This window comes from Bipolaris oryzae, assembly GCF_000523455.1.
Source record: "Bipolaris oryzae ATCC 44560 unplaced genomic scaffold scaffold_172, whole genome shotgun sequence".
NCBI classification, from domain to species: domain Eukaryota; kingdom Fungi; phylum Ascomycota; class Dothideomycetes; order Pleosporales; family Pleosporaceae; genus Bipolaris; species Bipolaris oryzae.
In genome coordinates this window covers 939-28,343 of record NW_006911448.1, presented here as the reverse complement: position 1 = coordinate 28,343, position 27,405 = coordinate 939, and the positions used below count along the sequence as shown (strand labels likewise).

Genomic DNA, 27,405 nt, shown 5'->3' with positions numbered 1-27,405 from the left:
CTTACTACACCGAAATCCATGAAGCCTCCAAAGCTGCGAACATGTTCATACTCGTAAGTCAAGTTCAACTCGAACAGTGCTCCAGAACCCGAGGCATGACTCTTATGCGCTGTCGAAAATTTCAAAGCATCATTACCTTCACAGTCACATGTTACCCTTGTGCAACACGCTTCGCTGCTGTGGGAAAAACTACATGGAGAAATGCTGACTCACTCCTAGACCACGATTCAAGACTTGATCCAAATCAAGCCGCAGGACTTTGAGAAGCCTAGCGCGCAAGCCATCAAGGATGTCATCAACGACAAGTATAGCAACAGAATCATTCCCAACATTGGCCTCTGTCTTTGTATGTGGGATTTACTCTCGGCTTCCGAGGGTCTCATCGGCCATGGCACTGGACTTGTAAATGTCAACGGTCCGTCACCACTCGTCTACTAATATCTTCATACTCACGCCAAATGCAGTCGAGTTCCGCATGACTGTCTTCCGCCCTTTTCGTGGCGAGATTATCTATGGGCGCATAAAATCATCTAACCAAGAAGGTATCATTATTGATCTCGAATTCACTTCAGAAGTCTTCATACCGTACCAGAATCTACCAGAGAACTCGTCATTTTCGCAAGCAGAGAATGTCTGGGTGTGGAACTCGGAGGGAACAGAGCTCTTTTTTGACAAGGGAGAGCCGGTGCTGTTCAGGGTAGAACACGAAGAGTGGTTTGATCAGCGGCCGACGATTGTAGAAAAAGATGAAAAAGGCGAGATCATTGAAGAGAGACCCACGGCCTGGAGAGTGATTGTAAGTACATGAACACTCACCGAGTAAGTAGACGTCTGATTGTGTGTCTAGGGTTCGATGGCTCAACCAGGTCTTGGTCCGACACTATGGTGGGCCGAAGGCGGAGAAGAAGAAGAAGGCGAAGAGGGGGACGTTGAGATGGAGGAGGGAGCCGAAGAATGACGAGTCTCCCTGGCTATTCCTAACCATAATATTGCTGAATGACAAGATACCATGCATGTTCTCAGAATTCCGATGTGGGATTGGTATTATGCACGTAGCAGTTCAATCTGCCGCATAAATCCAACACACCGCATCTTGCATTCCTGAACTCCAGTATACCTTCTCCACTGCGCCGATTGTATTCGCAGGAACCATTTCTTCGGGCCTTCTATATGCAGACAGCAATGTGATTACATGATAGCCGCGGCGCTTAGGCGTCAGCGCCAACGCGGCGCACCTACCCCAGCGTCCGCAATAGGAAGTTCCCATCCGAACCTCGGCACCTTTCTCCGCAATCCTCTGCATGCCAGCTCCAATCTGGCTGGTCCGGCTTAATCTGTGCGAATGCCAGACAGCGTGCAAACAAAATGGCGGGCGACCCGTACCTTGGGATCCTTCCTTATTGTCGCACCGTTGCTTTTGTCCCTTTTCTTGACACGTTTGCTGTGATAGCTACGCGGCGCAGCTCTCAACCTCGGAAGCTTATTAGTACTACACAGTCGATACCCATCACGATATTCTGTCTTCCGACTATTTTTCTTTGGGACCAACACCAAAATGCCCTCATACACATCAGTCCACCTCGCTGAGCGACCCAAGGACGGCATCGTAGCTGGCAAAACCTTCACACCCAAGTCTCACCCGATCCCTTCGGCCTCCTCGCTCAAAGATGGCGAAGTCCTCTTCCAGACCCTCTATCTCTCCATCGACCCCGCCATGCGTGGCTGGCTTAATCCCACACGCTCCTACATTCCTCCGGTTCAAATCGACGCGGTAATGCGCGGACAGGGCATCGGCCTCATCCTCGCGAGCAAAAACCCAAAATTCCCCGTCGGCACCTACGCAAAGGCCATGTGCGGCTGGGCCGAGTACGCCGTGATTCCAGGAAAGGACGTCGAGTCTCTGGATCTTCCCGAGGGCGCTGTGCCAACGGATGCGTTGGGTGTCCTTGGGATGACGGGACTTACAGCGTACTTTGGTCTCCTTGATGTTGGTCAGGTTAAACCGGGAGATTTTGTCGTTGTGAGCGGTGCGGCAGGCGCAACCGGAAGTGTCGTGGGCCAAATTGCTAAGCTCAAGGGCGCAAAGGTTCTGGGGCTTGCGGGCGAGGATAGCAAAGTTGCGTGGCTCAAGGACACGCTAGGATTCGACGAGGCGCTCAACTACAAGGACCCGGATTTTGTGAACAAGTTCCGCGCTGCGACCAAGGGACTGATTGATCTTTTCTTTGATAACGTAGGCGGAGAGATTCTCGATTTGGCTTTGAGTCGCGCGAAGCCGCATGCACGATTCGTCATTTGCGGTGCGATTTCTGATTACAACAACAAGAAGCCGGCTGGACTCAAGGTATGTGGATACGATTCGAGGGGAGTGGTTGGGACGATACTAATTGCTGTGCTAGAACTACATGATGATCATCTCGATGCGTATTCGCATGCAGGGTTTCGTTATTTTCGACTATGCGGACAAATACGCTGAGGCGAGGAAGGAGCTGGCGCAATGGCTATCCGAGGGCAAGATTAAGCGCAAGGAGACTATTTATGAGGGCGGAATTACCAAGGCCGAAGAAGCGCTGGTTGGACTGTTTGAAGGCAAGAACACAGGTATGTTTTTTTTTCTTTGCCAACTGGATGCATATAGACTTGGAGACTGACGATTATAGGCAAAATTCTGGTAAAGGTGGCAGATCCCGAGGCTGCCAAGTCGAGGCTATAGTTGGAGTACTTTCGAGAGCAAAAATATACCTAATTACCTTTTGTTTCGCGACTGATATATCTCACTTCGTTGCATACTTGGCTCGTGATGTACTATTATCTCACTACTCGGCTTTTTGTAACTAAGGCGACCGATAATGCGATGCGCGGTGAGGTGGAATGATCACTAATACGCGCCATAGCAATTAACTCGGGGCCTGTCTGGTTTCCCCAGTTCTAGCTTTACTACGTACGCTATACAGCTCGATGTAAGGGCCCTGATAGATGCTGCTCTACCAGGGTCTTATTCTCCAATAAGCTGGTCCTTCCCTCACCCATCTAGACTTTTCTTTGCTCGCAGCCGCACGAACATTTAGCAACCGCTGGACATGTAAATCAAAGCATAGTCTCGATTAGCATCTCCTTGTGTGGATGTGTAGTCCTCAAAGGTAAAAACCTCTGATAAAGTCAATATTCGAATTATTAACTTAGGCCCGCCTGATGTCTCTTTTCATGAAGTAGCTTTTGTAGGTCCTGTATACCTTTTATTCAGCAAAGATTTGTCTTCAATCATATGAACAAGGCCTATTGGTATCAAGCAGGACTTACTTTGATAACAGATCTGTCCGACAGGAGTGTATTGGCCAGGAATTTTTTGCGATCTTGCACCTTTAGAATGTGCTGTACACTGTTAGATGCTGATTACCACGTATGTTTGAGGACTAAATACCTCTTCAAAGGAGTCCTACATGATGTACTTGAAAATGGTCACTGGACGTGTTTGCCCGAGACGATGTACACGAGCAAACGCCTGATATTCGAGTGATGGATTCCATTGGGGTTGAAGCAAGTGTAATACTGAAGCTGCCGTCAGATTGAACCTATTTATCCTAAATTTAGCGACCCTTCACCTGTGCATAAACAGAGCAGTCTTACCCACAGGCGCCACAGGACATTGTAAGAAGTATTACTCGAACTTTCGGGTTGTGGCGAAGTTGCTCTATAGCATACACACGGTTCTTGGGGGCGACATTACCATCAATGCGGACGTATCTGATGTTCTCGGAGCATAAACCTCGTTCGACCATGTCGAGACTCGTTGTCTAGAAAGAAAACACGACACTGTATCTTGTAGCTTAGAAAAACGACTCAGCATAGATCGGGGACTTACCTCTTCTCAGTTGGGGTGCCTTTGATCTGTCCAATGAGGGCACATACTTTGGATGATAACTTGATATCATCGCTATCGTGACGAAAACTTGATGAGGTACCCCGTACAGGTGTCAGGTATGGGGTGCGGATAGATGAAGACAAAGGTATAAGAGAACAAGATATCGTGTCGTTGATACATCTGCACAGACCTGGAGACTGAAAGCATAGGAGATGTGTACATGCGGCACAATAGATGAGACCACAAGCCGAGTAATAGGTATTTGAACTTGTCATCGATCCCAATTCGTCGTCAATCGATGGCAAGCTAACTGGTCCCAAACATTGCGTACACATATCTTCACCCATGGAGAGATGAGCCTGCAGCATTGCTGTAAGAGAGCCATCTACTGGCACTGGATTTTCCTGGTTGTAGCGCTGAGGTGCATGCGTTCTGAGATTGCAAATGAGGCTTAGTCTATTAATCTGCTCGAGTGCATTAGGCAAGTAATTTCCATAGGGCTGATCGAGGAGTTCTATCACAGGTGTTTCCATACGAAGATAACAGTCTTTCTCTTGTTCGGAAAATGGGACAAAGAGGATCTTGCCAGTTCGAGTAGGAAGATGCAATATCGCTTTCGTTCTGCGTAGCATAAGGCATGAGAGTAACTTCTTGAAAGTTTGCGTAGCTTCGTCTGGTGTTCTTTCTCGCCACAGCTGTAAGAGTTCTTCATCAAAGATACACTTTAACGAGAAACTAATCTAGTCGCAGAGTAGCGAGTTTAAAAAGTATTATCGCGGAAAGCAAAAATATATCAGGAGTTAGCTAGAGTACAATCTTCATATTAATAGATAGTTATATTTTTAGAGATAAAATTAATAATTATAAAATAATGGCTATCTAGTAAATGATAATTAAATCTTATTATATCTTAAACTCTATCTTGAATACTTAAATTCTCTTGAACGAAGTACTTTAACTAAGTAAGTTAAATCTAGATAGATTTATATAGATTATATTTATTATATATGTACTAGAGTACTTCTAAGGTAAGATTAAGTACGCACGGGCTAGTTTTTAAACACTGTCAATAGCGAAGCCTCCAATCTAATATATATAGACAAAACTAAAACCTCGCTTTGGGCACTAGCATTAAAGCTAAGAAATCGCTTTCGGCATGAGCGCTGAAGCCAAAAATTCGTTTTGGAACTAGCGTTATTTTAAATCTCTCTTACCAATTCACGCTTTGCAACCACCTTCTTTACCTTTCTATCGTAATAACTCTATAACGAAAGCTCTTAGTGATAATAGAACAGTACCCACTTAATCACAAAGCTTTACGCTATTCAATAAGAGGGAAAAAAGATTTATTAAGTTTTTCTCAATGTGTGCCTATCCCTCACCCGCATTTCGCTCTTCATGACCTATTTGATATCCTAGCAGTATTACTACTTAACTCTATGTAACACTCAGGTTATATAAATCTTTTTTCTATTAAGCATTTAGGATATGATAAATTCTTTATTTTTCAAAGAGTAGTAATAGAATATAATGAAAATTATTAGTTTAGTAAAACGTGTTAATCTGTAAATATTTTGAAGATTCTTAAGGATACACCTTGATAGATAGCTATCCCGTTGAATTCTACTAGGATAATGCTGGTGCTTCAAAGCAGCTAAGATGATTTCATTAGCTGCTTAATTGATTACGTCGCTTAGTTACAGGGTGTCTGTATATGTGCATACAAATTAAGTTCATTTCTATCTCCAATGGGATTAGCTGTCCCTTTCAGAGCTTGTTGCAGTCCTCGTCACCATGCTGTTGATTGACATGATCCGAGCCCCACGTATGCAGTCAACTAGGATCTAAAGGCATAGCCTGCTAGTACCCTTGCTGCATAAGTGCCAACACCTATGACTGTCCAATTGGATAAAGGAAAGCATATCAGCAGACAATGAGCGCTCGACGCAAGCAGGAGTTATTGGGAACAGGGTCTGCACAGACCGCAACGAAATCAGTGACAACTAGACTAACTTGAAGTTTTTTTTGTTGTTGTGCAACATTGATCAGGATACATTGTGGAAGAAGACTATGTGTAAAAGGTCAACAGAGTTGGATATGGGAAATGTGGGCTTCCGGATTAGGACTACAATCAAAGCTACGAGGCCAACGTATTGATGAGACTCGCATTTGCAAAACATTCTAAGCATCAATAAGAAATCTAGGCCAAACAGCTGACCACATGAATGGCCGAACGAGCTTTTGTAGTCTTGCTTACTATCGCTATGAAATGCACCTTCACACTGTGTCTCCATGCAATTATTGAGATGACCCCTATCAAAGGCGACTTCAACACTATGTGCCATTGTGTCAAAAAATCTATCTGTCCGGTATGACTAACATACTTGTGTACTGATAGTGTAGGCAAAAGCACGACCAGTGACGTACTAAAGAACGCGTAGATTGCTGGATATGTCGGGCAGTGATCGCCCGGCATCGGGGTTTTTTCCTATGTCCGAGCCATCGGACATGCTCCGTGGAAACCTCGTTCCATTGGCACTTGGTCGACACGGGCCTTCATAGTGTCCTCGGTCCAACTCCGGAGACTTTTGATCCACGGGATTTGCCGACTACTCTCCTGGCGGAACTGCGCAGAGTATGGGCCACTAAATACTGATGGTTTATTGAAATTATAACTGCCTTGTAATATGCTCTAGTTCTGCAGGAGATTTACTGTTTTGATCGTTTTTTGCACTTCTCATTCGCGATTTGCCCATCTATCTACAATTCAACACATTAAGAAACTCCATTCTACAAACATCGAACAATGGCGACAAAAACGCATGCAAGAGTGTTAATCATTGGAGGGAGTGTCGCTGGGCTCACTCTTGCGAACGCGTTTGAACAGACAGGCATTGACTATCTACTTCTTGAACAATGGCACGAGATAGCACCAGACGTTGGTGCTAGTATTGCCATCTTCCCCAACGGAGCTCGCATACTTGACCAGCTAGGCTGTTACGATCAATCCATACGGCTTTTGGACGGTGCTGATGCTTTTGATTTAATTCAGACCAAAGAGGAAGACGGAGGAGTCATCTCCTTTGTGCCAAATGGTTTGAAGCGCTTCACTGAACGATAGATACCTGAATTGATACACATGCAGGACGTGTTAACTAAGACTTCCTAGAATAGGATACACTCCTTTCTTCACTGACCGTCAAATGGTCATCCGAACACTCTATGATAATCTCAAGGACAAGACAAGAATATTGATGTCTCAAAAGGTGGTCCGTGTTGAGCAGACAGCCGATACAGTAAAGGTCTCCACAAAAGTGGGAGAAACCTACTCGGCTGAGGTATTGGTTGGCGCCGATGGAATCCACAGCAAAGTGCGTCGCGAAATGTGGAGGCTTGCAGCGAACAAGCTGCCAGGATATTTCCAATCGGGGGAAGGAGAGTCAGTGAGGACTCAGTACTGTTGCATTTTCGGCATCTCGAAACCTATTGACAAGTTCCCAAAGCAGTGCTCCTACTATGTCAGGGGTAATGGTCATTCATATCTTTGCAGCATCGGACCTGGAAACCGGATTTACTGGTTCTTGTTCAAGAAACTCAAGAAGCCTGTGTATGGACTATACGAGAAAATCCCACGCTACGACGAGGCAGAACTGGAGGCGCTGGTATCAGAACATGTTAATGACCCAATTGGAGAGGGTATGTGCTTCGGAGATTTGTACCGTATGCGGAAAGTTGCAACCCTGCAAGCTCTGCCAGAGGTGGTTTTTTCAAAATGGCACTACGGCCGAATCATCACAATTGGCAATGCAGCGCACAAGGCAGGTATCCTCCTTGACTTAAGCAAGCACAAACACTGACGATCTACAGTTCAATCTGATTGGCGGACAGGGTGGCAATAGCGCGATTGAAGACGCCGCCGTTCTTACGAACGAACTCCTCAAACTGCTCGAGTCAGAGAGTTCCGAGACGTCTCATCTCACAACATCAAGTTTAGAGAACGCTTTCCAGAGAATGTAGTCGAAACGTCACGCGCGCACCGAAGGTATAATGAGCTTCTCGGCATTTCTTCAAAGGCTGAACGCTAAGGACTTTTGGTTGGGGAACTTGATCACCCGGTTCATGCCAAAAGAATCACATGATAAGACGGTTACGAGGATCTTGGCGTCTTGTAAACCTGCTGCAAAGTTGGATACGTTGCCTGTACCGAAGCGGGAACGAACTGAGTGCTTTAACGACGAGAAGCTTGTGGAAAAGCATAATGTGAACAAGAGGTATTTGATAGCCGGTTCAATTTTGGTAGGAGCCATAGCTTGGACTACAGTCAAAACTTACAATATAGTAAAGGCCGGTGGCATTTCGCAACTAAAGTAGTAGTATCTTTCAGTAGAGCCTTCGAAGGGGGATTTAGATTTCATAGATAATATATAACAGTATATTAGAACACCAAGCGCTTCGAGTCTAAAATTTATGCTTTTGTCCATCATATCAACATTCCTACTAATAACTCTAGTGATAGATTCTGTGAAGTGATAATGATCAGGGCTTGGCAGGAACAAAAAGCTGCGGAGTCATCATCGTTATCGAAGACGAGCAGCCATACTTCATTATTCTTGTTACGCAAGCAGTGATGTGGGAGCTGAAATGTATTTATTTTTGGCTTTATTCAGTCAGGGTTCGAATTTCGCCTGCGATGTCACCGCACTTGTGCGCAAAATGCGCCCCGCTGCCAGCATTTACCCAGGAAGCCCAAGATAATACAATGACAGTCTTTGATTGCACATTGGCATGTACGGCTTACGCATTACGTACGCGATCTAACAGAATGCGATTTTTGTATAATGTTACATTTTCAGTCAATTCTTCACCTGAATTGACATCCCTACTATTACAAACAATATTTCAGTTGATCAGACTTTTGGAAATCCAAAACGCTTGAATGAACTGCAAAGAATTGGTGCCTTGACGGGTCGTACTCCGGGATGCCAAACGCATAGAGAAACTGCAAAGAGTCGTGTTTCTCAACCACTTACACACCAGAGTCATCTTGCTCAATATCCTCACTCTCCTGGAAGGTGGACCAAGCAGTGCACCCAGTATCCAGTCGATCCGAGTCAGTCAAAGCAGCAATCTCGCTGTATCGCTCCACAAACTGCAAAGCGAATCCCTCTGACGTATGCCAGCCAATATGGCAATGCATCAGCCATGCACCAGGATTATCAGTCTCAAATGCGATGACAAGGTATCCAGAGGCAGGCAGCATAGCAGTGTCTCTCCTTGGAGGATTGTCCAGTGTCAGTGACACAGAAGACGAATATGTGCCAGTTCCCTGTGCGAGGACGAAGAAATCGTGTCCGTGGAGGTGGATAGGATGTGGAACAGATAGCGTAGTCTGAATAGCGATATACACCCATTCATCAGCATTGGGTAGCTCAATAACAGCGTTGGAAGTCTCAAATGATGTCTCGTTATTGAGAATTTTCATCAGCGTAGGGTCTTCCCAGTCCACGACCATAGTGGTGCTATTAAGATACCAGCGGAAGAGACCGTCCGTGTTAAATCCAACAGTGGCATCTTCAGAAGATACGCTGTTTGAATCAGAGACTGTCTTAGAGATGTAAGGAACAAGGTTATCGGTTTCATCGGCACAGCCATCAGTGTAGTCATAGGCTGATGTGGTCGGGGTAGAGAGCGTAGAACCATAGTAAACAATTCCACGAATGTCATCTGCGTTGTCATTGTCTAACACCGTTTTAGTAGGTTATTAGAAAAGCTAGGATTAGAATTATACTCACCAGAGCAGGCAGACTGAGGAATAGCACGTATCCAGAAGTTATCAGCGATGGATGCTTGATCGGCGGTAACAATAATCTATAGATGTTTAGTATCTCGCTATATAAAGTACCTTAGTCCGCTAAGTTATAACTTACATCGTAACGTTGACCCATACCAATGTCTAAGACTGTCGCGGTGTATGGCTCAATAGGTACTAAGTCAGCCGCAATGACGGTCATGGTGTGATTGTCAATCATAAACTTAAAGTGAGTGTCAACAGCACCATTAACTAGGCGTATCCTATAGGATGTGTCTTTAGTAAAGGATACGTTATAACGAAAGCCGCCATCGTTATAAGTGTTTGTTCCATTAATTAGACCGTTATCAAGAGTGGGTGGGCCGCTAGACTGAGCAGAGAGGTAGAGCTCGTCTACCGTCTATCTGATCGTTAGTATAAACCCTAGAGGCTAAAGTAGTATAACAAGCTAAATGCTTACCTGGTGGTCCCAGTCGTTAAGAAACAGCATTCCTAGATCCTCATCATAGTCTGCGGTCGCTGGTCCATTAATGATGATGCCACCAAGGATACCTTGCCACGCCTGAAGTGCAAAATGCGAGTGATACCAAGTGCTTCCGTACTGAGTCGCCCGCCATGTATAGGTTTCAGAGCTTCCTACAGCAGTTGGGCACTGCGTAATGGAGACAACTCCATCCTGGTCGTTTGTGTAGTTTTGTCGGATACCATGCCAATGGATACTAGTTCCATTAAGGGAAGTTTTAAGGTTATTAGTTACGTGAACAATAACCGTGTCGCCCCAGTCAGCAAATAGAGTTGGACCAGGAATAGTTCCATTGACAGCCATTGCTGACCGAGAAACACCATCAGGCGCAACAGTTACATCGGTCAACTCGAGCCAGTATTCACGGGTGACTCCGGTGTCAGGAACCTCTAAAGAGAAAAGCGATCAGCGCTGGGTCTCTCGCTGCTGTTCCCAAAGGGCTTACCTTGAGAGTAATCTGTATCTATCGAATAGTCACACCATTCTGAGCGAGTGGTGGCCGTGTTACCAGAACACGCAGCCCGAGGAGCGAGTTGGTGGGCATGATGGGAATGATGGCCTTGGTGGGAATTAGAGGCCGAAGCATGAGCAATCAGCAAACCAGCATTGAGCGCACTGAAGAGACGCATTTCGCAGGCGGTGCACAATAAAGAAGGAAGATCAAGATCTCAATGGTCGGAAGGCTTGGTCTTGGTAGACCAAAGAAAGCGAGCGTGTGGATTCAAAACGTGGTGATATGCGCCGTTTTTAAACTTCATCTTCTCAAGCTGTGCCCAAAAACAGACGTATCGCCCCTTTGGCATTACATGTTACCCACGTTGCTCTAGATGCTAAACATTTCCCAACAGTGGATCAGACTCGTCAGCACTTGGTGCGCTAGACCAGGCTGAGCAGTGTCGACAGCACGACGCGTAGACCAAAATCGTGATATCGAGTCAGTGGGGGTGTGGAGCATTTCCTGAACAAACCCCGACAAGTGTGCCTGCGTCAGGCACGTGTCCCAGCTTGTCATAGCTTAACTTTCGGTCCCCGGCATAACGGGCAGATCCGAGCAACGCTGTGCTTGTAAGGGGCCAGCTAGTGGCTTTTTAGATCGTGCTGAGTCAGTGCATCAGCCTTTCAGGTGATACCCCGTGCGTAAGGATGAGGACTGCGCCCAAGTTGCTGACGACCTTGGCTTGCGTAAGGCACTAACGACATCGTGGTGAGTCTAGAAGCATAAAAATTGCATCTCATTTAACATATATATAGGTTACCAACGACCCGCTGTGTTATCGAGCCACTGAACGACAAGAATCAGCCAAATCCACGACAAATTCAGTAAATTCATTGTCTATCATGTCTGCCTTGAAGTCCTTCGCGCTTCTGTCTACGCTGCCTTTTCTCGCTCTGGGTGCGACACGCCGCGCGGCAGCGAGAAACTTCATTTTCTATGGTTACAGTGACCAGTTTGGTGGCAGTCCATTGATCTATTCGGACGGTGAGTCGTCTACAGAAACTGTGCCAATCGCGAGAAACCCTCTCATTAATCAAAGGTTATGCATACGTTGGGAGCATTGATGCCACTAACACCACCGACGCGGCAATCGTCAATTGTAAGTCTAGAGTGCAAAAATTCTAACGGCAAATTACATCATGTTAACACAGTCCCAGTCACGTCAACTACAAACAATGAGTGGCTCGGATCTCCCAACGTAACGGTACCAGGGCATACCTCATCATGGTCTAATGCGACATTTTTCATTCCAACCGCTGACGACTCCGACAAGCGCGTAGGCTTTCTTACTAGCAACTCGACGATTGATGGCAAGGCCATCTCGGGCTTTCGACTCTATGGCTCAATGGCAGCATTTGTTACAGATGATGGGCAGTTGGTATCTGCGTGGACCGGACTTCAGGTCTCACAAAATCTACACCGTTTGTACTGGAACGACACAAGCCTGGGCCAGATTCCCGTTACTTTGACAACTGTCGCCCCCTCTAACCCGTCAAATTAAGCAAAAAATCATATGTTTGCTATAATGGATGATTCTGTACCGCCTGAAGATACCCCGGGGAAAGTCATTCTGAAATGGCACTGAATACAGTCACATCTTCAATATTGCTGTAGTAATTCAAGTCTTCTCTTAGTTTTTACTAGGATTTTTGCTATATCATGACACGGCCTCGCTTTCAGTCCTATATTGAAAACTTCATTTGCACCCATCCGATTACCTGGGCTGTGAAATGCATGTTCATGGCTGTGCCAATGCGATACTCAATGTATTGCGTTTGTCTGCTCAACCCACCAGAACTATGATATTTGGGTGTTTCTCAGGTTTCACATGCGTCAAGGCCATCATTTGATCAGGAGCCATGCTTGAAGTCCGAATTTGAATTCGGTCATGCTCTTCCCTAATTTGCTGTCTTCGAAATAAGACTTGTCGCTTCATAACGACATGATAGATCGTGAATGCTACGACTCAAACTATCACAATTTTCGCGAAGGAAGACGCCGGCCAACGGGTCCCATTTTGTACTATGTTCAGCAAATAGCGACTGTAACATTTGATGTGGAGTGTTCACAATCCTTGCTAGAGACTCTCGTTTGTTTGTGTGGGGCCTGAGCGGCTGTGTGAACAAACTCATGTCCAACGGCTTTGTAAAGTCTCTGGTTAGCGTGCCGCGTGGCCCGTGGACACGTGGACATGTTGAAACTCGATGTTACATCTCCTTCTATACCCTGACGACGCCACGAGGATCGTCGTAGGGGGTGAAGTCAAGAAACTTGGACAGACCAAGAAAGTCGGATAGACCATTCTGGACTGGGGTGCCAGAGACGGCCCATCTGCACTTGGCTCTCAGAGCTGCTATTGCTTGCGCGGTTGATGTCTTATGATTTCGAATTATGTATGCTGTCAGTGTTTTAGCTTGATGCTATGCTGCTATGATGCAAGAATGTCTGTACCTTCGTCCAGTATAATGCGTCTCCAGAAATGTGCCCGCAGAGAGTTCACAGATGATGATCCCTTCCAGTGCTACCTCTCCACAGTCTGGTATGTGACGAATACTATGTCGGCGGGACTCGCACCATCAGTCAGCCGTAGCTTGTTCTTGCCATGATGAACAAAGTGCGTCAGTTTTCCGGGACGAACGTGACTGGATTATGTCAGCAATCCTGGTGTGCCATGACTGGACGAGAAAGCACCTGTCAAGCTGGGATGCCCAAACTGATATGACTGCAACTTCCATTAGCACTTTGAGATGTACCCTCACCGGTGGGGGATCTTACTATTTAATGGCAGTACAACAAGCATGGAGCAAGGCTCTCTTGCAGGAGTGCGTTGTGCTTGGTATGGTTGCTGTTCGTCGTTGGTATGATCAGATACGATTAGTGAAAATATGCTGAGAGTCTTTCCAAGACCCATCTCATCTGCAAGAAGACCGCCTCTCCATAAAGGTCCCGGTTCCAGCTGAGTTTGGTTTGTGATGATGTTCTTGAAGCTGATGAATGCAACCGTTAACATCTGATTATCCACGAGTCATTGCGATTACTCACCCTCGCCCATCCAGCTGTCGCGCCCATAGCCCAACACTATCCTCGATTGGGTGTGGTCCTTGTTTGGGCCTCATGAAAAAGGTGAGTGCCTGTTTTTGGTGTCTGAGATAATTAGTCAGTTGGAAAGCTTTCGGAGGAGAAGGCATCACTGTACGATTGCAGCTCTGTGAAGAGACACGCAGGTGTGGGCATCTCAGTAAGAGGATCGAGCGTCTCGAAGCCAGCCAGGGTATCAAAGCAACTCTGAGAAATATCCTCTACTAAGTACTGAAGATTTCTTGATAGAGTGAACGTTGTAAGCAGCGTTTCGTGAGTGCTGAACAGACATTGAGGGTTCATGTAGAGGACGTCGCGGTTGCACCCAACCGGGTCCTCTAAGAAACGCCCGCACTGCGTGACAAAATCACCAACATCATCAAACCTATGCTTAAGTCCATATATTATAACGCTTAAATAGCCAAGTATTCCCTTCGCAAGCCTTGGACCGGTTGCCGCAGCAGATGGGAATCATCCCCGTTGTGTACTTGACAGCATGGATTTATCTCTACGAGATTGGTGGCTTGGCAAATCGCGCGAAACTGGAAAAGAAGCCAACGGTACTGATCCATGTTGCTACTGGTGGTGTTGGTCAGGCTGCTATCCAGCTGGCGCAGCGTGAGTGCGTAGAAATCTTCATCACAGCAGGAAGTATCGAGAAGCGGGATTTTCTTGAAAAGAATGTACAGAATCCCGTGTGACCACACCTTCTCGAGTCGCGACTTGACTTTCAAGATCGGCGTGTTGCGCATGACTCCCAATCGCGGAGTCGACGTCGTGATCAACAGTCTCGCCGGCGATGCGCTTCGAGCAAGCAGGGAACTCGTTGCGCCATCCGGAGCCTTTGCTGAGATCGATCTGGCTGACAGTGAATGCAGGGCTCGCATCTCCATGACCACACTTGGCCGAGGCGTGAGGTTCGAATCTCTTAAATCAGCATATATGTAGCGGACCGACCTTGAGCGATTTGGTAAATTTTAGGGGGATATAATTAAGGATACTTTTAGTTATAATTTCGAGATTAAGACTCTTATTACAGGCTACCCTATCTTATAGATAGAAGAGGCGATACGTCTAGTCTAGTCTGCCAAGCATATAGGAAAGTTGGTCGCCGAGGGTCATGATGAGCCAGATCCCTAGCTTCCCAAGGCCACAACCTCGTCGCGCTCGCCGCCCCGGTCCTAGACGATGTCGACATGGTCGCCGAAAGGCCAGCACTAAGATCGTACCTCCTATCCACCGGTCTAGCCTCCATGTCCTCCGAGCAACTTGTCAAAACACTCGATTCCTGCTGCCACCCCGGCACGAAACTTAGCTTCGAAGAGGCCCAATCGATCTCAAAATTCTGACTCCCGAGGTACATTGCAGATGAAGGTGCTGGGCGACTAGCCTGGCAGCACGAACCGATGTACAACCACACAGATCTTCTTCGAAACGGCGCGGACAATGTCGATGGATCATCCAGAAACAGAGACTCATGCACACGTTCGAAGCCTGATCTCATTGCTGCAGCAATATCACTGGAAGAAGTAGAGCAGATGGTACTCAAGGCCTTGCTGGACCAACTTACTGAGACGCTCAGCTACGATTTAGAAGAACTAGACACTGATAGGTCACTCAATGCGTATGGTGTGGACTCGCTTAGTTTTGTGGAAATCAGGCCGTGGATGACGAAGGAAATTGGAGCTGATGTTTTTGTGTCCGATAGCACGAACGGACAGTCTATCGGGCAGCTTGCGGCAAAGGCGTCGGCGAGGTCGAGATTTTTGCCTTTGGTGAAGAGGGTGGAAAATGTGGCAGGGGCTTAGAGTTGATTATGCTTTCCTCTTGGATCAATTTCTGTAAGTTGACAACATTTAAAGAAAATATATGACCGATATTCACAATCTACTTGTGCCTTTCGAGCGTTGGTGAGAACAATGTCACATGCAATGCTACGGAGTTAGTAACGCTAAGCCCGAAGACCCCTCAATCGCGCCGCGCTGCGCTACGAAAGATGCCTCGGATGTCGTTCTCCAGCACAATGACGCCGGTGATGCTCGGTTCGGAGCGCGTTGGCGTCACGACAAAGATTGCCGAAGTCCAGCAGTGTCCTTTGTCTTTCCCAATTAACGTGTCTACATACTTGTCGGATATTTCATTGTCGCAATTACGCATACATCGCGCCAAATCCTCCCAAACCCCCACGCGACCACCATGACGTCTCCCACTGAATTCACAGGATGGCTCGGTCATGACAAGAGCGCCGCTCAAGGAAACATGACATGGTCTTCCTTCAAGCCGAAACCCTTCAATGATATCGATGTCGATATCAAGGTCTCGCATTGCGGTATATGCGGTAGCGACATTCACACGCTGCGCTCTGGCTGGGGCACTACGCACTATCCCACATGTGTCGGACACGAGATTGTCGGTCACGTCGTTCGCGTTGGAGAAAAAGTCAAGAATCTGAATTTGGGTGACCGGGTCGGTGTAGGCGCCCAGGCCTTTAGCTGTCTAAGAGACGATTGTGAAGAATGCAGCGCAGGCATCGAGCAGCATTGTAAGAAGATGGTATCCACGTATAACTCAAAGTACCCGGATGGCAGCTGGAGCATGGGCGGTTACGCCGACCACGTTCGTGTACCAGCGCATTTCGCCATTAGGATACCCGCAGGACTTCGAAGTGAGGACGCAGCACCTATGATGTGTGGAGGCATTACCGTGTATGCGCCGCTCAAGAACAATGGCGCAGGACCTGGCAAGAGAATAGGGATCATCGGTATAGGTGGTCTTGGTCACTTTGGTATATTGTTTGCGAAAGCACTAGGCTGTCAAGAAATAGTCGCCATCAGCCGGAAAAGAAACAAAGTCGAAGATGCAAAGGCAATGGGCGCAACAAATTACATTGCGACTTCTGAAGATGAAAAATGGGCAAGGAAGCACAGCAGAACTCTGGATCTCATCATCAGCACTGTCTCGTCTCCAGATATGCCTTTGGAATCCTATCTCCGGCTACTGCGTACAGGCGGCTCTTTTATCCAGGTCGGCGCGCCAGAAGACAAGCTTCCTCCGATCACTGCATTTGGCTTGATTGGCAAGGGTTGTAAAATTGGTGGAAGCCAGATTGGCAGTCCCAGGGACATTGAAGAGATGCTGAAGTTCGCTGCGGAGAAGGGAGTCAAGCCGTGGGTACAGAAGCGCAACATGAAGGATGCGAACCAGGCCGTAGTCGATATGGAAGACGGGCATGCCAGATACCGATACGTACTCGTGAATCCCGATCACGGGGATCGTGCAAAGATGTGAAAGGTATCTTAGCGTCAAAGCACTCTAGTACGCATTGTCACATTTGACATTTTGAATGTACAGATTTTGTGAATTCATCTCTGATCATTCACACGGTTCATTCTCACATTGTATGCAACTTTCTTTATGATTTGTATAAATACTGCCTTACTCGACCTTTGCTTGATTTGAACACCAGACACTCACTTGTCATCAACTAGATCATCTGATTATACAGCCATACCCCTACACTCGACGACTGAAAACGAAGATATCTTCGACCACCATGTCACTGTTCACAAAGAAGAAACCAGGGCCACCCCTTCCCGGCGGCCTCAAACCATCTCGTACCGGTTTTATGGGCTGCTTCATCGGCTGCAAAATTCTCATAAAATTGATTCGCCAACAGAAAGGCCTAATCGAAACCGGTGAATGCCTCGACATGATCCGCATGGTCCAAATACGCATTGAAATGCATCTCAACGGGCGTGTCATCGGGCAGACACATGGCAGCAGCAAACCCGGTGAGCCGTGGCTCAACGGCTTCGTCGACTGCCGCAATGCCTTTAAAAAGCTTGAGCGTGAGGGGTGGTCCAAAAATCCATACCCTTACAACGACGCCATCGAGCGTGAACACTGGACTCTGTACATGCCGATCTACGACCGCCTGCTTCGCCTCGTCGAACGCCTGTTCAAAGAAATCGGCGTCTGGAGGTTTGGCAGTGAAGCGGAGTGGGAAGCTCAGGATGGGCACTTGTACGGAAAGGAGTCCGTGGAAACTAAGCCCGCCGGCAAGACCGTCAAGTTCGAAAAGCATGTGGGTGGGTGGTATTATGATGATGCGGATATGCCCTGCACGGCGGGTAAAGGGGACGATGAAAAGTCGCGGAAGGCAGCGGCGTTTACGAAGAAGCTGGCGGAGGATGGTTGCAAGGATGGTTTTCTCAAGAAAAGGATCCAGGAGAGGAGGAGCGAGGGGTTGATCAGTCCTACGGTGGAGAATTGGAACGAGTACGATGACGAGGAGGATGAAGAAGAGAAGAAGGAAATGGAGAAGATCAAGGTTGCGGTGCAAGAGTGGAATTTGCTTGATTAGATTCACTTTGAAGATGAGATAATTGTTCAAGTAGAAACGGTTGGATATTCATGATCAAAGATTAGCTATTAGAGATGCAAATATAGAAAGCTGCTCAGGGGGGTCCTGAGAACATTGAATCCCTGCACCTTATCGTCGTGTACACTTTGCTTGGCTTGTTAAACCAATAATTCCGTGTTTCCCATTCCCGATCAGGTTCTAAGAGCTGCAGGTCAAATGAACGGAGAAGCGATGGAATGACTTTGTACATTTCGCAAAGCGAAATCTATCCCAGTTAGCAATATCACACAATTTGCTGGGGAAGTGAAACTTACATTCTTGCCAATACAAGTTCTCGAACCACCACCAAACTATGCACAATGTCAGCCCATAATGTTCGCAGTAGTAAAGAAAGGGCAAAACTGACCTGAAACATACACCTTTCCATCTTTGCCGCATCAGGTCTAAACCACCTTTCTGGCACAAACTCATCTGCATCGTGCCCAAAAACACCACGATCACGCTGTACAACCGCCGCGTTGACACCAACCCGCGTTCCCTCGGGAAACCATTGCCCTGCGATAACGCAACCACCGCGAGGCACACGACGAGGCAACGTCATACCAACGCTAGGATGCAATCGCATCCCTTCCTTACAGCACGCCACGAGATACGACAGCCCAACCGCCTCATGATACTGGATATCCTGGCTGAGCAACCCAGCTTGCTCCGCCTCATCGATTTCAGCCGTGAGCTTAGCGTATGCCGATGGCGTGCGCATGAGGTGATATAGAATCGACGTTATCGCTGCGGCAGTGGTGTCGGAGCCCGCAATACTATTTTCAGTCAGCCCCCTTCGCCTCTTGCACTACGACAAAACATATAGTAAAGAGGAAGTTGAACTTACAAAGCGCCATACGCCTCCATCTTCACCTCCGTAATCCCGAAATCCTTCTGATGTCCCTTCTCCCGCATGATATCAAAGAAACTCTGTAGCATATCCTCGCACTCCTCTGCTTTCCCATCAGCAATGAGGTGTTGGCGCTGCACGACGCAAGCTCCAGATGCGGATTCGATGTGCTTGAGAGCCTTGAGTGCTTTAAATACGCGTGGGACGGCGGCGCCACTAACGAGGATGAGGGGGCGCAGGTAGGTGGGTGCAGCACAGGCGACTGCAATGAAGGGGATGAGGAGGTCGAGGGCGTGGATGTAGCCGGCATGGTCATGGGCATTTTGCAGGAAGCCGAAGGGGTTGCTGAAAAACAACTTGCCGATTACGTCGAATGCATACCTTTTTTTGGCAGTGAGTTTCGTGGGATTGAAAGGGGAGAAGGGGGAAGGCGTACCATTGTACCCATTCTGACATGTCGATGACTGAACCTTTCTTTGTGCGGTCTGTGAATTTGGTTATGAGGAGCTGTACGCATTTGTCAATGTCTTCTTCGAGCTGCACGACGTTGGACATGGAGTAGACTGAATTGACGATTCTGCGTCTCTCGGCATGTTGGCGCTCATCTAGATTGGTAAAGGCGTCTGGGTATCTAGCCCAGTCTGCTCGAAAAGGGAGGTAGAAGTCGGTCTATGTAATTCAGTACTATTTCCATGCACTACTTTGAGACTGGGGTTCTACCTTAGTAAATCCGGATTGGGCAGAATAGATGGTTCGAATGGCTTCTGGATCCGCTATAGCGACTTCATTTGGGGCTATCCGAACAATCGGCCCTATCACTGTCAGTTAGGATAATGTCTTTGACAGTTGGCGATTGAAGTTACCATATTTATCGTGCAGTTTCCGTTGTGTCTTATCAGAACTACCTTGAGCCACATCGATGATGTGCCAAAGACGAGTTATGGAGGCAAAAAAGGGTCCCGGGTATCTGGCTAGTGGATGGAAGTACCTAGCATAGATGATCCAAGCGATGAAAGATGCAAGCAGAAGTATCGGGATCAAAGCTACAGATTTCAGCTGTGGAACGAAATTTTGTATTGTAGGAGGCATGGTGTAGCTCAAAATACAGTATGAAAGATAAGGTGAGTATATACACCAAAATCAAAGGCTACGTTACGACAACGCAGATTTTTGCAAGCAGCCAATAATCGAAATAAAGAGAATCTATTTGACATTTCATTCATCTTATATGTAAAACCTCTACCAAGACGTACAGCCCCAATGGGGCCACTGGGGCTGAGAAAGCGCGGTGTTGGTGGTCAGGCTGCTACTCATCACCACTCCCAAACCATTCCCAAATCTCACACAGCCATCCCGTTTCTCGGCCAATCCCGCCCCACGCTACTCGCGGATGGGAGCATATGACGCAAAGTAAGGTCCAGCCCTGAGGAAATGCAAGGGATCCCTTGTTGGGACTCGTGCAAGAGCCGGTGATCCTTTGAAAGAATGATCGACTCCCGCGGTCTAATGCATAATGCGGCGTAGATTCGCGAGCACGTGGCGCTCCGTCTTTCCGTTTCCGATCGCTTGGGCTGTTTTGTGCATCTTGGCTGTAAGAACGAGGGTGGGGTGGGTATGAGGAGCCGATGAGCCGTCGTTCGTCTGCCTTCTCTATGCCCGTATATCGTGAGGTTCCCGTCTGACATCAGCCACACCAGTTCAGATACTTATTGGTATCTTTTTCTGAATACGGCCGTGAGTCATGTAAGGTATCATACAGCGAGAAATCTGACAAGTGTCTGACAAGAAGAATATGTTCAAGATCTGCTCATGTGGCACACTCTCGCTTCGATCAGATTTTGGATTCAATCTTTGATATGATACGATTTTCTCAAGATAGAAACCCCTTTCGGTCACCGACATGGACCGCCGCGGCAGCATGCTTACGACCCATCAGGCTGGATTACGGACAAGATTGGGGCTGAGACGTCGTGGAACCAAGTCAAAAGCGCCGATCCTCGCCCCTTGCGATCAAGGTGTTGCCTGTTGCCTTTTCTCACTGAAAATATCTAGGCAGATTCCGAGACTCGAAAAAGCCAAAAATAATGATTCCACAGGTCAGGTCTAGACGTGCAATGGGGTTGTCGAACAGCCTCGCGCTAGCCCCAATACCGCCTAACCTATCCCATCTCTAGCGCCCTTCGACGACAAACTACGCTACTCTTCTCCGCTGGCGATGATGCTTTTCCGTGTTAGCATCACCAATCTTCCACCGCAACATAGTAAAAAATCTCCAACCTGGTGACTCGTGAACTACAGGAAAAAAGTCCACCAAATGCCTCAATGCGTTTTCCCACTGAGGCAAACTCTGCGCATCACAGATCCCTATCCAGCAAGTCGGATATTTTTCCACCGCAACGTCTCAGTAGCATTAACATCACAGCAACTATATAACAAAGTCAAGACACAGCACAACAATAGCACTAGGTCAAGGGCACCAGCTCAAACCACCATTCAAACCCGTCAATTGACCACCACGCCACCGATAATGTCTTCTGCACCTACTACAACTCAAGACCAGTCCAACTCCAAAGACTGGTCCGCATCCCAATACCTAAAATTCAACAACGAGCGCACCCGCCCCGTCTACGACCTCATCACCCAGATCCTCCCTCACATATCTTCCCCTTCCCCCCGCGTCTACGACTTAGGCTGCGGCCCCGGCAACAGCACTCGCGTACTCACATCCTCCTTCCCCGGCGCCCACGTGACAGGCATGGATTCTTCACCCGACATGCTACGTCGTGCCAACGCTGAATTCCAATCCTCCTCTTCCTCACCCACCAACGTCGACTTTGTCAGCGGCGACATCTCCGACTTCACCGTGGAACCAGGCACAGATTTGATATTCAGCAACGCAGTATTCCACTGGCTCCGCTCCCCCTCTCGCATCCCCGCCTTACAACGCCTCTTCTCCTCCTTGAAACCCGGCGCAGTCCTCGCATTCCAAATGCCAGACAACTACCACGAGCCCTCTCACGCCCTCATGCGCTCCGTCGCTACCCTCCCTTCTCAGCCTTGGTCCCCTTACTTCTCCGATGCCCGCGTGGCCGATTCAAGCGACCCCCAGCGCCCTGACCTCGATCCCATCGAGCCTCCATCGGAGTTCTACAACGCATTTGTGGATGATGCGCAGTTGGTCAATATCTGGCGCACGAATTACCATCACGTGCTGTCTGATGCGCCCGCGATTGTGGAGTGGGTGAAGGGGACGGGGTTGTTGCCGTATTTGAATCGGATTGAGGATGAAGGGGCAAAAGGGGCGTTTTTGAAGGAATATGAAAAGAGATTGGACGAGGCGTATCCAAAGTTGAAGGATGGGAAGGTTATACTGGTTTACCCGAGGCTTTTTGTGGTTGTTGTGCGGAAGTAAGGAAGGATAGAGGATGGGTGGGGGCGGGGTGGCGGCTGTAAAGTAGAGAGTTAAATATTACATTATTATTTGGTTATGTAGTAGTGGGTTTTGGTATTACATAAGTATATAAGAAGTTCTAAGCACAGTGAATAAAAGCACTTGGATGCAAAGATGAGAAGGAGTGTTTTTCATCGGGATATTGCCAAGTAAGCTTTCATCTATGTACCAACAGTTGGGAACGAGCAAAACAAGAAAGTTTGACTACGCTTTTCCATGGCTCCCTCCCTCCACACTGGTAACACGATGCTCACACTCCCCTCACGCCCTTTGTATCAAACCCCCAATTCCCCCACTTCCTCCACCCATACCTTCTTCCCTTCCTCCAAGCTGAACAGCCCTTCTTTTATTTCAGCGCCACTAGAAAAACAAACGTAAATGGTACGTTTTTGAATTTACCCAGAAAAACTCCTATACCAATGCTACAAAAACTCTCTCTTCCTTCGAAAGTAAAGAGTGCCGCAAAAGATGCAACACAGACACAGACACACAACGGACACACAGAGAGGAACACACGCACGATGCAACCGAATGCAATCAAAAAAAAGAAGAGAAAACAAGTCATCATCAAACTTTGTACCAAAAAAAACCAATGCATAAAAGAGGATTTCTGGCGCCAGTCTAGATGTTCATGACGTAGACTGTGGGAGACCAGGGGGTATAGAATAGTATCGCCGCTCAGTTGAGGTATGCTTTTTCGCTCAAAGCCGTAAAATAAAGGTGGAGAGAACCAACGCCCACGTACTCCAGGTAGGAAGCTTTAAAGAGAAGTCATTGAGTCTTATCCGGCACCTGCTGTACCGACTTTTGTTTGTGTTTGGAAGCCCGGCGGGCGGTAGCTGTTCCGATGTGGCGAGGCAGTCCGGTGACTGTTTGTTGATGCTTGTGGGCTTGGCCCGTAGCCAGCGTTGGGTTGGCCTCTATCAGGCCCTGGGGCTGGACTGTGTTGATTGCGGACCTGGCCGCCTGCTCCTGCGATTGGACGAACGGCTTCGCCTGCTTGGACCGAGGGATTATTATCTGCTGTGGTGATCTGAGGGGCATTGCGTTGGTCCTTTCTTGAGGCTGTACCGTTTTGGTCTCTTGGTGCTTGGTTAGGAGCGGTGATTGGATTCTTTCCACGCTGCTCCCACTGGCGCATAATCTCTTTTGCGCTCATATCAGATGTCTCATCGCTAAGCAGTTCCATAATTTCTGGGGGTACCTGCATAGAGTTAGAGAGGCAGGATGGTCGGGCAGCTAGAGCTACTTACCTCGGAAAACTCGTCATTGTTCTCAATGAGATCAAACACCACCTTGACAGCGCCTTGATCTACGCTCTTCACCTCCCTATCGTTACTCTCGCGCAGAATGTTCGGTGCCATGACAGTGGCAATGTTCCAGGTGTCCATCTTATTACCCGTCTCTTCGTCGACAGTGTGGAAGGACGATACCCAGTTCAGGAAGCAAAACAGTACCTCCATAGTATCGCGATGGGCCTTGGGTAGTAAACAGAGGACGAGGTGTAATACCTTCTTTCTTTGAGCTTCATCTTGGATGTCTATTCGAGTTAGCAAATGTTAACAAATACACCCCTAGCGCCAGTACTTACCATTCGCAACCATGAACAGTCTATACAATTTCAATGTTAGGACAGGCTCCGGCATCAGTCGAAGGAAACGCTTCAGAAGATTGGCGAGAATGACCGGATTCTTGTTGTTCAGGTCAACCTTTTGTACGCCATTGGCATCAATCTCCTCTTCAAGCTCGCGCAGAGCCTTGAGATTACCGTTCTTTCGGAAAACACCCTCAATCGACATGTCCATGTTTCGCATGGCAGTGATGCAATCTTGAAGCAAAGCTGGGACCTTGAGAGCGCCTGGTCCAACGCCCTCTGTGCACTCATCACCAAACTTTTCCACCAGATATTCGAGAGATTGTCTAAAGGTCGCCTTGTCCGAAACGGGTTTCTCGACGGCGCTATTGACATTCTTCTTTGGTTTGGCCTTGTCGCCTTTAAAAGCTTTACCAAACCCAATCTTGCCCCAGAAGTTGTTCTTTTTCGACTCAATGAGGTCGAGCAGTTCGCCTTGATTGTACTGGCTGTCATCGAGCAAAAGTCCGAGTTGTAGGACAGCCAAGCCCTTCAGCTTAAAATACTCTAATGGTGAAAGCTCCGAAAAGTATGTTCGTGGGCGGCCTTCACTCATTTGCTGCAGCTCTTGACCGCCGGAAAAGTCGCGGCGATGGCCGGTCTGCAATCTCCCTTGTTCGCCTTGACCGAGTAGTGCACTGCCACCAGCACGGAAAGCATTGGGTCGTTGTTCTCGCTGCTGTTCCAGGGCAGCCATTCGAGCAATGTCGTCCAAAGCAAGAGAATTGACGGCGAGGGTCACAGCATCGGTTTCATTTCCTTGCCCTTCTTGGACAATTTGCATTCCACCTCTCAACTGACCCTCGCCTCCAGCTGAATCGAGTCCCTCAGGTCCGTCAATGATGCGCGATGCACGTGCGCGCTTCATGGTGTTGGAGAGGTGCTTGTCGAGACGCGTCGACCTAAGACGCTTGATGTCCGACATGGATTGTTCGTAGGCGGCATTTTGGCTGACCTGGCTTTCCGTGGTCGGAGTACCACCATAGGATTTGGAGCGGGTGTCTGATCGCAAGTGGGCCGGTTGGGAATCCGCATCGGCGTCTCCCAGACGATGGCCTTGTGAAGAATCATAGCCGGCTAGGTTGGGGTCATCTACAAGTCATTAGTGGGACGAACGTAATCTCGATAGCGGCTCCAGAAATCTGAGTCGAGGTGTCAAGATGAGTGGTGACGAGGTGGTCGGTCGAGGAGAGGCTTTTCTTACCTGAGGTGTGAGGCAATGCGCCGCTCGAACGCAGAGTAGCCATGAGGCGGGCATGCGCCACGTTTAGTAGGTGAACGTACTGGCGCAGTTTGGTGACTTGCTCGAATCCCTTTTCCGCGTCCGCACTCGCTGCAGCGCAAGCGGGACAGAGGACTGTTCGCTTGGATTGAATCCAGTAAGCATTGCGAGGATCATGTCGTAGGTCAGCGTTGCAACCACGGCAGACCATGCAACTGTAGTTGAACGACATGTTGTTTAGGTGGAGACATTTGTCTTCGACCTGGGCGTCGCAGATGGGACACGCGTCGGCCCACCTTGGGACCAGACGCGCAGACTCAGCCGCCTGATCCTTTTGGGACTCTTCCTCTAGTCGTGCGTCAAGGGAATTGACCTGAGTGAGAAAGTTGGTCAAGCCAGTGGAGGTGCGGGTTTCGCGCTCTAATTTTAGCGCTCCCTGCAGACAGATACGGATCAGGAGCTTGAGATAGTGGGCGAGACCAGTCACAAGGGACAGCAATTCTTGGGTCACACCCAGCCGACGTACACCGGTACCCTGGGACTGGGTAAGGAGCGCGAAAAAAGCAACCACCTTCTTACAGAGAAGTTTTGATTCGCGTGAGTACGTCAGTCCTTTCGGGGTTCGGACGACCAATTGCGAGTCGAGCGCGTCGGCAGCAGCAAACAACAACTCGACGTGGACAATGAACTTTTTCGCTGCCATGACACCGTCTACGTAGGCTCCGTTGCTGACATGCAGAAGCATGTCGGAGATGCATGTGGCCGACTTTTCCTCAAAGGCTGACAAGGTCTTCCAGATCCAGTTGACCTTTGCTTCAATTTCCTCCTCTTGTTGGCGCACAGTCTCTCGCACTTCATCAGTGGCATCCTTGTCAGCCTCGTGCAGATGCTCAATGACAGGCTGGCCGGTAGAATGGAGTCGCACATTCCAGTACTTGTGGATCATGTAGCATTCCGGATGCCAATGCTGATTCTGGCCGTTTCTGAAAATCTCGACAAATTGCTTAAGGATGGACGTTTGACAGCCATTGCAGCGCTGGGCAAATTTGGTTGAGTAGTGGTAGTGGCAGTAGACGCTGCCCTCGTGCTCGTAGTAGCTGTCGGACGCGCCAAAGACGGTGGGGCAGACGGAGCAGGTGAAATGCTCAATGTGGTATTTGCGGTCGAGCGCAGTGATGTAGGAGCCGCGCAGAGCCTGTCCGCACTCGAAACAAAGCAGGTCGAGTCGGCGAAAATAGTCTGTCTCGCACAGCGGGTACTGACCAGGGGGCTTTTCGGGGACGGGGAAGAATTTAGATGCGACAATCTTATTGCAGTCCTGCGGGACGGTTAGTCAATGCGTCGGGGGAGGTGGGGGAGTAGGTTGTGGATAGTCGTCGTGAGTTTAAAGATGGGCGAGTCCATGGCTAGGTAGCATGACGCCGACTACGTAATGTGCTGTTGATTGGGAGGGGGAACAAAACGAAACGGGCATCTTACATGACAGGTGAAGCATTCGAGATGGTAAGTGTCGCCCAAGGCTCGCACAAATTGGCCCGTCAGGCCTTCTCCGCACTTTCCACAAATCTTGCCGCTGCGCTTGGGTTTGGAGAGGGGCTGGTTCTGGTCGCCGGGGTCGGTGGCAGAGCGCGAGGGATAGCCCATGCCGTGGGGCGCGAGTGAGGTGGACGACGAGGCGCCGTCGTCTGTGGCGCGGCGCATGAGGCCGTTGGAGGCATGGGGATCATTGTTGTGCTGGTGGTGGGCGCCCTGGTTGTCCATCGGAGGCGGTCCCTCCGCTGGTGTGCCCATGTCCGGTTACGCCAGTTTCGAGGATGGGCAGTATGCAGCGTCGGGAGGGAGACGAGATCTTGGCAGGAGCCGAGGGGTCAAAGGGGGTCGTGGGTGACGACGAGGCGGTGACGGTCAGGGGCTTGGAGGACGACAGCACGTGTCGCGACGAGTGCAGTGGGCGGCGAGAGTGCGTGAGAGGTGTTGTGGGCTGGGAGGGCAGGTGACTGGCGGCAGCAGGGCGGCGGTGGAGGGCAGTCGGGCGGTGGTTGCTGGGATGCGCAGCGTCTAGCAACGGGCAGGCTGTGG

At 48.6% G+C, this 27,405-nt stretch overlaps 14 protein-coding genes across 14 annotated transcripts; 9 read left to right on the top strand and 5 right to left on the bottom strand.

Moving 5' to 3' along the window:
- Positions 1-41: 41 nt before the first annotated feature.
- COCMIDRAFT_8626 (uncharacterized protein) lies at positions 42-958 on the top strand (the record flags this gene model as incomplete). Its single annotated transcript, XM_007693584.1, has 4 exons — positions 42-53; positions 220-415; positions 465-796; positions 848-958. The coding sequence occupies 4 exons, from the start codon at positions 42-44 to the stop codon at positions 956-958; spliced, it is 651 nt and encodes a 216-aa protein (XP_007691774.1).
- A 597-nt stretch (positions 959-1,555) lies between these two features.
- Positions 1,556-2,713, top strand: COCMIDRAFT_29564 (uncharacterized protein; the record flags this gene model as incomplete). Its single annotated transcript, XM_007693587.1, has 3 exons — positions 1,556-2,344; positions 2,400-2,601; positions 2,661-2,713. The coding sequence occupies 3 exons, from the start codon at positions 1,556-1,558 to the stop codon at positions 2,711-2,713; spliced, it is 1,044 nt and encodes a 347-aa protein (XP_007691777.1).
- A 723-nt stretch (positions 2,714-3,436) lies between these two features.
- COCMIDRAFT_105493 (uncharacterized protein) lies at positions 3,437-3,794 on the bottom strand (the record flags this gene model as incomplete). The annotated part of the gene is made up of 2 exons (XM_007693599.1): positions 3,437-3,572; positions 3,628-3,794. Coding segments are annotated over 2 exons (303 nt in total), but the record flags the coding sequence as incomplete, so codon positions are not given.
- Positions 3,795-6,668: 2,874 nt separating this feature from the next.
- COCMIDRAFT_8624 (uncharacterized protein) lies at positions 6,669-7,879 on the top strand (the record flags this gene model as incomplete). Its single annotated transcript, XM_007693583.1, has 3 exons — positions 6,669-6,957; positions 7,037-7,620; positions 7,730-7,879. 3 exons carry the CDS (start codon positions 6,669-6,671, stop codon positions 7,877-7,879), a joined length of 1,023 nt encoding a protein of 340 aa, XP_007691773.1.
- Positions 7,880-8,888: 1,009 nt separating this feature from the next.
- Positions 8,889-10,823, bottom strand: COCMIDRAFT_105458 (multicopper oxidase; the record flags this gene model as incomplete). The annotated part of the gene is made up of 5 exons (XM_007693598.1): positions 8,889-9,601; positions 9,655-9,730; positions 9,790-10,071; positions 10,132-10,583; positions 10,640-10,823. 5 exons carry the CDS (start codon positions 10,821-10,823, stop codon positions 8,889-8,891), a joined length of 1,707 nt encoding a protein of 568 aa, XP_007691788.1.
- A 709-nt stretch (positions 10,824-11,532) lies between these two features.
- On the top strand, positions 11,533-12,191 carry COCMIDRAFT_40153 (uncharacterized protein; the record flags this gene model as incomplete). The annotated part of the gene is made up of 3 exons (XM_007693589.1): positions 11,533-11,674; positions 11,730-11,789; positions 11,848-12,191. The coding sequence occupies 3 exons, from the start codon at positions 11,533-11,535 to the stop codon at positions 12,189-12,191; spliced, it is 546 nt and encodes a 181-aa protein (XP_007691779.1).
- A 718-nt stretch (positions 12,192-12,909) lies between these two features.
- On the bottom strand, positions 12,910-14,071 carry COCMIDRAFT_8621 (uncharacterized protein; the record flags this gene model as incomplete). Its single annotated transcript, XM_007693582.1, has 6 exons — positions 12,910-13,088; positions 13,265-13,332; positions 13,382-13,412; positions 13,466-13,677; positions 13,733-13,834; positions 13,887-14,071. The coding sequence occupies 6 exons, from the start codon at positions 14,069-14,071 to the stop codon at positions 12,910-12,912; spliced, it is 777 nt and encodes a 258-aa protein (XP_007691772.1).
- A 161-nt stretch (positions 14,072-14,232) lies between these two features.
- COCMIDRAFT_8620 (uncharacterized protein) lies at positions 14,233-15,576 on the top strand (the record flags this gene model as incomplete). The annotated part of the gene is made up of 3 exons (XM_007693581.1): positions 14,233-14,451; positions 14,504-14,636; positions 15,137-15,576. The coding sequence occupies 3 exons, from the start codon at positions 14,233-14,235 to the stop codon at positions 15,574-15,576; spliced, it is 792 nt and encodes a 263-aa protein (XP_007691771.1).
- Positions 15,577-15,803: 227 nt separating this feature from the next.
- Positions 15,804-15,968, top strand: COCMIDRAFT_105476 (uncharacterized protein; the record flags this gene model as incomplete). Its single annotated transcript, XM_007693597.1, has 1 exon — positions 15,804-15,968. One exon carries the CDS (start codon positions 15,804-15,806, stop codon positions 15,966-15,968), a length of 165 nt encoding a protein of 54 aa, XP_007691787.1.
- Positions 15,965-17,056, top strand: COCMIDRAFT_29558 (uncharacterized protein; the record flags this gene model as incomplete). Its single annotated transcript, XM_007693586.1, has 1 exon — positions 15,965-17,056. The coding sequence occupies one exon, from the start codon at positions 15,965-15,967 to the stop codon at positions 17,054-17,056; it is 1,092 nt and encodes a 363-aa protein (XP_007691776.1).
- Positions 17,057-17,321: 265 nt separating this feature from the next.
- Positions 17,322-18,131, top strand: COCMIDRAFT_105449 (uncharacterized protein; the record flags this gene model as incomplete). The annotated part of the gene is made up of 1 exon (XM_007693596.1): positions 17,322-18,131. One exon carries the CDS (start codon positions 17,322-17,324, stop codon positions 18,129-18,131), a length of 810 nt encoding a protein of 269 aa, XP_007691786.1.
- Positions 18,132-18,225: 94 nt separating this feature from the next.
- COCMIDRAFT_105500 (uncharacterized protein) lies at positions 18,226-20,109 on the bottom strand (the record flags this gene model as incomplete). The annotated part of the gene is made up of 7 exons (XM_007693595.1): positions 18,226-18,396; positions 18,446-18,481; positions 18,538-18,946; positions 19,018-19,401; positions 19,457-19,689; positions 19,741-19,832; positions 19,884-20,109. 7 exons carry the CDS (start codon positions 20,107-20,109, stop codon positions 18,226-18,228), a joined length of 1,551 nt encoding a protein of 516 aa, XP_007691785.1.
- A 1,438-nt stretch (positions 20,110-21,547) lies between these two features.
- Positions 21,548-22,432, top strand: COCMIDRAFT_105491 (uncharacterized protein; the record flags this gene model as incomplete). Its single annotated transcript, XM_007693594.1, has 1 exon — positions 21,548-22,432. The coding sequence occupies one exon, from the start codon at positions 21,548-21,550 to the stop codon at positions 22,430-22,432; it is 885 nt and encodes a 294-aa protein (XP_007691784.1).
- An 820-nt stretch (positions 22,433-23,252) lies between these two features.
- COCMIDRAFT_8615 (uncharacterized protein) lies at positions 23,253-27,117 on the bottom strand (the record flags this gene model as incomplete). Its single annotated transcript, XM_007693580.1, has 5 exons — positions 23,253-23,675; positions 23,725-24,011; positions 24,063-25,196; positions 25,309-26,644; positions 26,806-27,117. 5 exons carry the CDS (start codon positions 27,115-27,117, stop codon positions 23,253-23,255), a joined length of 3,492 nt encoding a protein of 1,163 aa, XP_007691770.1.
- Between the last annotated feature and the right edge of the window lie 288 nt (positions 27,118-27,405).